Here is an 8,735-nt window from a genome sequence, read left to right as displayed (position 1 = left end):
CCTCGGAGCTCCTCCAAAACGACGCCCCCCTCCCCCGCTCACATGCAGGAGCGCCGCTGACTTCCGACCATATGATGGTGACTGATTCAAAACCGGTCCTCACCAAAACATTCTCATAGTGAAAGTTAAAAACACAAACAAACATGGCTGCTGTTAGTACTCACAACTGTCATGCTAGCATTATCCAGTTGTCCTGGTGACACGATATCAGGAGAAAAGTTATAACACATATATAATACTGTAACAGATCTACTGTTTGTTAAACGTGTTCAGTGTAGATGCTCTTAATTCCTACAGTGTTGACAGTCAGTGAAGGCATCAGGAGAGGTGTAGAGTGTGTGAGCGGGAGAGAGGAGAGACAAGAGGAGAAGTTCTTCATTCATTCAAACATTGATTGTTGTTTTGTTGGTTGGCGTGGTAACGGCTGACAGTGACCGGTTATTAAAGATCAACGTGTTCATGAATTGGCTCGTCATCACTACAGCGTCCGGACGGACGCTACAGTACATCTACATTTCTGTAGGACTTACTGAATGTCATTCATTCTTCCGCTTGTCAGAGCCCCCGTGGTGAGAGCTTTTTAGACTCTGATCCGGACTACAGTCCTGAGCAAAGCACCTCATCGGGTCAGAGGGGACAGGCCTGAGGTCGAGCGAGAGGGACAGTCAGTAGAGTCAGGGGAAGCAGAGGCAGGAGACGGGGACGAGAAGTACACGCCGGGGAAATGTACGCGCAGGAGGCGGGCAGAACGGCAGGACGGGATTTGAATGGTTTAAAATTTTGTCACCCAAAAAACAGGGATTGGTTGGTGTTTTCCCAGGTTTACTCCAGCTGTAGATAGTGTCTTTTTCACTCTTTTTTAAGAACACATTATGTATTGATTGCCATCAGGACATAAAGATCATTTTAACCAGTATAACAAAAAGTGGATCTAAATCTGATTACCAACCCCAGCTTTAAGATGAGAACTGTAGAAAGTCCCAGTTTTAACAATAGTTAATGCCTATCTCACTTCTGTTCCAGGAGAATGTTTCAAACCATGCACTCCAGGTAACTAAACCTACATCTGTACATTTCTGGTTTGACAAATGTCTGAACACTAAAGACAACAGTAGTGGCTCTTTTTTAAACAGAGCAAACACAAAATCAAATTATCATTCATACATTTCTTAAGCCACACAGATATTCACTCATCTCAACCTTAAGTGCATAACTTAATTATGAATTCACTGTGCATTTATATTCAAAACTGTGCAAATACAGCTCTAACAGTGCAAACAGTTTACTTGAATATAAAATACATTTCAGTGAACTGAACTCACATACAGTACACACACACACACACACACACCTGGATCTCAACTCAGCTATCTCCCCTCTAAATATAGACAGAGAAATACAGAATACAAACATTGTAAAAACAGCATTTAAATCAGTGTATTTTGACTCTTGTCCTTAAAAGTATGAAGGACCACTCACGCTGTGCTGCTGTTCAGGCTTTCCCTCATCGTGGCAGGAATCAAACAATCAGCACGTTCTCTCAATCTTTTAAAAATCGTCAGGAACACCATATCATTAATTCTCAGCCTTGCCCTGCAAACTTAAACATAACTTAATATGATACATAAAGATAAGATAGTCCTGTACTTGTCCAAAAAACTGGGAAATTCAGGTGTCACAGTAGCATATACTGTATATATATAATAAATTGAATATATAATAAAGGATATAATACATTTAATATGTAATAAAGGATATAATAAATTGAATATATGATAAAGGATATAATAAATTGAATATATAATAAAGGATATTTTATTATCATATCTTATTATCTTATCAGTGGTACAGTAGAGCGAGACCTAAACTTACAACCTCTAAATAGATCACCGTATGACAAACTGAAGTTTATTTTTAGGTTTTTATTTGTTTTTTGTTTGTTCTTTTTTTTATGTTGTTTTTCTTTGTGTTGTTATTTATGGGGTTTTATCTATGCATTATAGACTGTGGGGGTTAAGTTCTAGGGGGGTTCGTTTTCAGTGCAACAGCAGCACAGCAGTCGCATCCAGCAGCAGCAGCAGCAGCAGCAGCGTTTGGGCTTTTCCTGTCCATTGTTGTCTTTGTTCTTCTTTTTGTCCTCATTCTATAAAAGTGAAAACAAAACATTAGTACAAAAGTCAAGGATCAAAGTTCAGTGGTGAACACAATCATGACAGTAAGAAGTTGTGCATAAGTCTAAGACAACATGTTAAGGAAACAGATGCGTACCTTTCTGAAGATGCAGCAGAGGAAGCTCCAGAAGCTCTTCTTCTTCTTCTTCTTCGACTCTGAATCTGAGACGCTGGCAGTGATTTCACTGACACCAGAATCACTGATCTGAGACTTAGTGGGAGACTTCTCATCGTCGGTCTTATCAGGGTCCTCAAGGACCAGATGATCCTGGGGAATTGGTTTGGTAACAAACACAGGTGAGATGACACTTGGGTGGTCTTGGTGAGTCATTTCCTCGTCCTCACTGATGTCGACTATCTCCAGTGGTATATATTTCATTTTGCTGGGGGGCAGATCAGTGGTAGCTCCAGATAGTTCAGCTCTGGCGGAAGTATCAGCTGCATCCAAGTCTGGACTGGTAAAAGGATGGACCCTTCCCCTGTGCGATGCAGAGAAACATCTCTCCCATTGGTTAGCCCACGTCTGTACTGTTGGTTTCTCTTTGGATTCCTCAGTTGAACATTTTGTCAGAACCTTTCTTTTGATGGACGTGACTCGGCCTGTAAGAAAGGACCTCATTGTTGCAATCACTCCTGCCAAAGTCTTCCTGCCTGCTTTGTCTTTTGGCACACGGCAGCTAGCAGGAACAGGAGTGCCGGTGAAGTCTTCATCCAATGGGGCTTGGATCAGCGTGTGCAGTGCAGAGGTCACCTCCCGGACAACATCTCCCGCGATGGCCTGACTGAACTCAGATGAAATCCTCACATGGGTGTCCACACCGACGACGTCATGGAGAGCCTGGCTGAAGGACTTTTCAAAACTGCCCTGAATCTTGTCGTTGAAGTTCTCTGTGAGACGTGTGGAGGACGTTTGGCTCTTCAGGGTGAGGACGTCAGAGGTGGTGGAGCTTTGATGGATTGACTGGTAGACAATCTTGATGACGGAGTCTGTGATGAAAATCAGCACATCTATACACAGGACAACGAGCAGCTCCTTCACACCCTCATTGTAAACTCCCTCGCTTACTTCTCTCCACTGCCTGCAAATACAAAACAGAACGTTATATACAGAAGCTCCAGCACACAGATGACATTTATCTATTCAAATATCCTTCAGTTAACACAATGAATGATCTTAAATAACTTACTCTTCACTGAGACTCTGGAAGAACCTCTCCAGGATAGCAGAGATCTCTGAGGATTCAAAGACTAGCTGCTGGTTCTCTGAAGCTACAGCTGGCTCCTCCTCTTTTCCTGGGGATCTTTCAGGGGTAGGAGATTTGTCCTTGCTAACTTCCTCTTCCTCTAAAGTCTCCTGTAAATCTTTAGGACTCTCATCTGTTGGTTGGATTTCTGATGGAGTGACTTCAACCATCATTTTCTTACCAAAGCAGGCCCTCCATGTCATCTTTGCTCTTTTGCAGAGTGATTTGCGAGCTGGTTTCTTGGTTTTGTTGTCAGAGTCAGTGTTGTTCAGAGCACTGACGGACTCAGGACACTGAAGGATCTTCATACTGTCTTCAGCCACTTGCAGGACGAGCAGTTTGGCCTCCTCAGTGACCGGTGAGTCTGCAGATGAACTAGTGGCGGTTGGACTCCTGATTTCCTCTTTCAGCAGAGTTTCTGAATCCAGAGGGCTCTCTGTCGGCTGTCCACCAGCTTCAATCTCTAAATGCTCTTCTTCACATTTGTAGGGTAAGACCTGAACGATCCTGTTCCATGGACTGAAGGGTTCCTCCTGTAAATCTTTAGGGCTCTCATCTGTTGGTTGGATTTCTGATGGAGTGACTTCATCCATCTCTTTTGGTGATGGCATCAAGCACAGAGACAGTTCTGCAGATGAACTAGTGGCGGTTGGAGGCAGACTCCTGATTTCCTCTTTTAGCAGAGTTTCTGAATCCAGAGGGCTCTCTGTCGGCTGTCCACCAGCTTCAATCTCTAAATGCTCTTCTTCACATTTGTAGACATGAATGATCCTGTTCCATGGACTGAAGGGTTCCTCCTGTAAATCTTTAGGGCTCTCATCTGTTGGTTGGATTTCTGATGGAGTGACTTCATCAATCTCTTCTGGTGATGGCATCAAGCACAGGGACAGTTCTTCCTCCTCCTTAGCTCCTTCCAGAGAAGAAGAGTCTGGGTCTTGTTTGTGTGAACCTTCATCCCTGTTGATTTTTTTGCTTGTTTTCTTGCCAAAGCCAGCCTTCCATGTCATCTGTGCTCTTTTGAAGAGTGATTTGCGAGCTGGTTTCTTGTTTTTGTTGTCAGAGTCAGTGTTGTTCAGAGCACTGACGGACTCAGGACACTGCAGGATCTCCACACTGTCCTGGACTGTCTGCGGTATGAGCAGTTTGACCTCCTCAGTGACCGGTGAACATCTATCACTAGTCTGGGAGCTGCTGCCTGCCTGGTCAGAGGTTGATGTCTCCTCTTTGGCTCTTTGGCTCTCCAGTTGAATGCCCTCATCCACCTGGTTTGGTGATGGGATGGGGCAGGTAGAGGACTGAGATGGGAAGCTCCTCAACTCTTCCTCTGCTTTTGTTTCCTCCTCAGCTCGCTCTGAAGTAGAGTCGAGTTCTTCTCTTTCATCCTCAGCGGTCCTCACACCTTCCTCCTTGCTCTTCGTACTAAAACATTTCTTCCAGGCCGTCTTGACTTTTTTAAAGAAAGACTTGTCACCTGTGTTTTCTGCGGTGGTGCTTTCTGTTGAAGGGTTGCAGGGAGTGATGGTCTCCTTGATTTCTGCAACCTCTCCAAGATGCTCAGCAAACACTCGCCGCATGTTGAAAAACTTTTTGATCCGTTCTTTGTCCTGTTGGGTGAGATCATCAGCTAAATAATAATCCTCGTCATCCTCAGGTGTCTTTCTCTCTCCTGTCTCCCAGCTGTGGATGTACAGCTTCTGCTCGCTGAGGTTAGCAGCAGTGAGCTCCAGGAGTTCTGAGACCACGTTGTTGGAGTACTCGTCCATGGTCTCAGTTTCTCTCTCTAGTGGACTTGAAGTTAAAACCTGAAATAGAAACACATATTTTAAACATTGCAACATTTCATTAAATATAAACTGTAAATAAATATTTTAACATTTAAACAAACTCAAAACTGATGCTTGAAGTTTATTGAACCAACTTACCTGTCTCTGTTCAGACATCTTCTGATGAGTAGCTTTGACTTGTTGGATCTCTTGAGTTAACTGAAATCTGTGTTCAGGTTGGCTCTCTGTAATCTCTCTCTCTCTTGATTAGATGTGTGCAGTTTGTGCAGCCGCTCAGGTCAGTTTGAGAGAGTCCTAAGACTATGAGGTCATAGAGCTCTGTGACATCATAGTTCCACGTGAGAAAAAAATGCACTACACCACTGCCATGGTAATTTCTGTGTCGGCACGGTAACAAGCTCCGCCCTACAGCGTAGCGTCACAAGACACTGTGTCCTTTGAAGTTTCTCTCTCCAGCAGCTGTCAATCAAAGGAAACAGGAAGTAAAACCCTGTTTCTTAAAGAGTGAAGTTCACTTTTTCAAAACAAAACAAAATAAATCACACAGGAGTTTAGAACTGTGATGCAACATCAAAGGCATTTTTGAATGAAATCTGATTATGATGTCACAATAACCAAAAAAAGGGTATAAATAGGTCAGGATCCAAACTGAGACAACACAGTCAGTGAAGCTCTTTACTCGAACCAGTCTACCTCCAAGACAATCAGTTTGCTTAGAACAAAAATGACGACCGACAATTCTGAAACTCTTAGATGGGCAGAACTATTGGAGATGGAGGATTTAGACAGCCTGGGGGCAGCAGCTCCAGCATTTCAGGCCACATACCAGAGGGTAGAGGAAGGCCTCCAGGATAGCAGTCACCAGGACCCTTTTCAAGAGGGGCAGGATGGCATCCAGGACTGCAGCTATAACCACCAGGCCCCTTACCAAAGTAGACGGGAGCGGAACCATGACTACAACCACCAGACCCGCTACAAAAGGTGGCAGGGAGACCAACAAAACTATAGACAACAGGCCCCTCGCCAAGGGGCACAGGGTGGCCATGAGAACTACAACCACCAGGGCCCTCACCAAGGAGAACAGGGTGGTCACGAGGACTACAACCACCAGGCCCCTCACCAAGGGGCACAGGGTGGCCCCCAGGACCTCAACCACCAGGCCCATCACCAAAGGGCACAGGGGGGCAAACAAAACTACAACCACCTGGGCCCTCACCAAGGAGGACAGGGTGGTCACGAGGACTACAACCACCAGGGCCCTCACCAAGGAGAACAGGGTGGCCCCCAGGACCTCAACCACCAGGCCCCTCACCAAGGGGCACAGGGGGGCGAACAAAACTACAGGCACCAGGCCCCTCACCAAGGGGCACAGGTAGGCAATGAAAAGTACAACCACCAGATGCCTCACCAAGGAGAACAGGGTAGCAACCAAGACTACAACTACCAGGCCCCTAACCAAGGACAATATGGTGGCAACCAAGACTACAACCACCAGGCCCCTAACCAAGGACAATATGGTGGCAACCAAGACTACAACCACCAGGCCCCTTACCAAAGATGGCAGGGAGGCCACCAAAATTACTACAATAACAACTACCGGGGCTCCTACAATCGAAGAGGTGGGAGAGGCCCTCCCCGATGGTTTGTGGAAACTAATCTTAGGAACCGCGTAGAGGAGGTGAACTTACTTCTGAAACAGGAGAAAAAGAAGAATCAAGAGCTGCTACAGGTGTGCCAGACCAAAGAGACAGAGGTACAGGAAACAGTGAGGGTCGAGTGTGGCAGAAGGCTTGACTGTGAAGAGATGAACAGGCGGCTCATAGAAGACATCAAAGACCTGAATCCGTCTTACACCGTACCACAGAACCTGAGTCTGCCCTCTATAGCACTTGAGGAGCAGTCAAATAATATTGCCAAGATTCAAGAGCTCCAAGATCAGCTGCAGGCTGAAAGGTTGAGGGTTGTCACTCTCAACACAGAAAAGGAGGAAATCAAGAGTATATTTTTAGAGGTTGGCAAAAAAGACCAGGTGCAGATTGATCAGCTGGAGTCAGAGAAAGCTTTACTGGAGCACAGGGTGAAGACACTGCAGGGAATGGTCACGAACAGAGGATGGGAGACAAGAAATCTCACTGAAAAGATGAAAGAGCTCACGGATCTTAATACATCTCAAAAGAACCAGTTGCGGGAAGAGACGTCAAAGTGTAACGACCTAAATACACAACTGATGACGGTAAGGCAACAGCTTCTTAAAAAACGTGACACAGACCTGAAGCTGCTTGAAAAGCTGGTGAAAGAAAAAGACTCCATGGAGAAGGAGCTCAAGGATCTGCAGAGAGATGCCTTGAGAAGAGAGAGGACCAATAGAGAGCAGCAGGAGGACTTGCAGAGGAAGCTGCAAGAAAAGTCCGGCAGTTGTTTTGAGCTGGCCTCCAAACTGAAAGATCAGGAGGCAGTCAGTCAGGGGCTGCAGAAGGAACTGGAGAAGCTGCGTAAGGAAATGAAGGACCTAAAGTGTAAGAAAAAGACAGAGCCCTCCCTCAGAGTAGACAACATCCAGGTAGACACAGAGAGAAACACTCCAAACATGGTCCAGGGGACATCTGAGACAATCCAGACAAGACCTGAAGTCGTTGAGGAAAGACCTGAGGTGGTCGTGGTAAGACCTGAGGTGGTCGTGGTAAGACCTGAGGTGGTCGAGGTAAGACCTGAGGTGGTCGAGGAAAGACCTGAGGTGATCGAGGTGGTGGTCAAGGTAAGACCTGAGAATATCTCTATGTGGAGGAAGTTTAAAAAGTTTATGACCCCTAGAAAGAAGAGACAGAACAAGCAGTGAAATCTCAACACCCCCCCCAACCGCCCAACCACCCCCCCAACACCCCAACACACACACATCGGCTGTAAAAGGCAGCACACAGAGGAGCATGTGAAGTCCTGTCAGGACTTCACATGCTCCTCTGTGTCTGCATGGGTTTTCCCCGGGAGCCTCCGGTTTCGTCCCAAACATACATTTTTTGAATTGTTGAAAAAATTGAATATGCAAAAAATTAAAAAAATTAAAAAAAATTAAATACGCATGTGAGATGTTTTAATAAAAAATGTGTTGTAATCTTAAATAAGTGCTTTACATAAATATTCTTCCTGTGTATACTTTGCAGGAGAGCATTCAAGTTTCAAGGTTTGATTTATTAAGATCATGTTCCTCAGCAGAGACATTTTGCCAGTATTTGACCCACACCTCATAGTTTATGCAGTCTGCATGAAATGTACAACTCCAATGTTTACAGTTTCTATACTGCTCGAGAACACAAGTTCATAAGTTTATTACAATCATCAACTACATTGCATTATACAATTTTTATCTGCAGACATTTTTTATTTATTTTTTGTTCCATTATTTGAAAGATAATGTCTTATTCACTGAGAGCTAAGCTTTTAACACAGTGTACAGATGCATTGTGATATCTAGCTTATCCATCCCATATGTACATTTGCAGCAGACCATCCTGTTTGCTAGCAGTTTAAGATTGGACATA

At 44.8% G+C, this 8,735-nt stretch overlaps 2 protein-coding genes across 4 annotated transcripts; one reads left to right on the top strand and one right to left on the bottom strand.

The window, feature by feature from the left end:
- Positions 1-1,907: 1,907 nt before the first annotated feature.
- Positions 1,908-5,678, bottom strand: LOC117827375 (flocculation protein FLO11-like). 3 transcript variants are annotated; one of them, XM_034703958.1, is made up of 5 exons: positions 5,338-5,573; positions 4,236-5,217; positions 3,359-3,971; positions 2,269-3,250; positions 1,908-2,143 (listed from the first exon to the last, which is right to left on the bottom strand). In XM_034703958.1, the coding sequence occupies exons 1-5, from the start codon at positions 5,353-5,355 to the stop codon at positions 2,021-2,023; spliced, it is 2,718 nt and encodes a 905-aa protein (XP_034559849.1). In that variant the 5' UTR covers positions 5,356-5,573; the 3' UTR covers positions 1,908-2,020. The 3 variants fall into 3 exon arrangements, with proteins under 3 accessions (XP_034559849.1, XP_034559850.1, XP_034559847.1); XM_034703959.1 differs by having other exon boundaries at positions 3,359-3,548; positions 3,972-5,217; positions 5,338-5,571; XM_034703956.1 differs by having other exon boundaries at positions 3,359-5,217; positions 5,338-5,678.
- Positions 5,679-5,696: 18 nt separating this feature from the next.
- On the top strand, positions 5,697-8,256 carry LOC117827374. Its single transcript, XM_034703955.1, has 2 exons — positions 5,697-6,419; positions 6,468-8,256. Exons 1-2 carry the CDS (start codon positions 5,924-5,926, stop codon positions 8,033-8,035), a joined length of 2,064 nt encoding a protein of 687 aa, XP_034559846.1. The 5' UTR covers positions 5,697-5,923; the 3' UTR covers positions 8,036-8,256.
- The last annotated feature ends 479 nt before the right edge of the window (positions 8,257-8,735 follow it).

This window comes from Notolabrus celidotus, chromosome 15 (genome assembly GCF_009762535.1).
Source record: "Notolabrus celidotus isolate fNotCel1 chromosome 15, fNotCel1.pri, whole genome shotgun sequence".
In the NCBI taxonomy this organism is placed as follows: Eukaryota; Metazoa; Chordata; class Actinopteri; order Labriformes; family Labridae; genus Notolabrus; species Notolabrus celidotus.
The sequence above is the reverse complement of the archived record's forward strand: the minus strand, read 5'-3'. Positions and strand labels throughout refer to the sequence as shown.

Coding starts and splice junctions, on each gene's coding strand:
- LOC117827375 (XM_034703956.1), bottom strand. Junction 3,251..3,358: donor TTCCAGAGTCTCAGTGAAGA/GTAAGTTATTTA, acceptor TTGTATTTGCAG/GCAGTGGAGAGAAGTAAGCG. Junction 2,144..2,268: donor TCTGCTGCATCTTCAGAAAG/GTACGCATCTGT, acceptor TCACTTTTATAG/AATGAGGACAAAAAGAAGAA.
- LOC117827374 (XM_034703955.1), top strand. CDS start 5,924: ATGACGACCGACAATTCTGAAACTCTTAGATGGGCAGAACTATTGGAG. Junction 6,420..6,467: donor CCACCTGGGCCCTCACCAAG/GAGGACAGGGTG, acceptor GCCCTCACCAAG/GAGAACAGGGTGGCCCCCAG.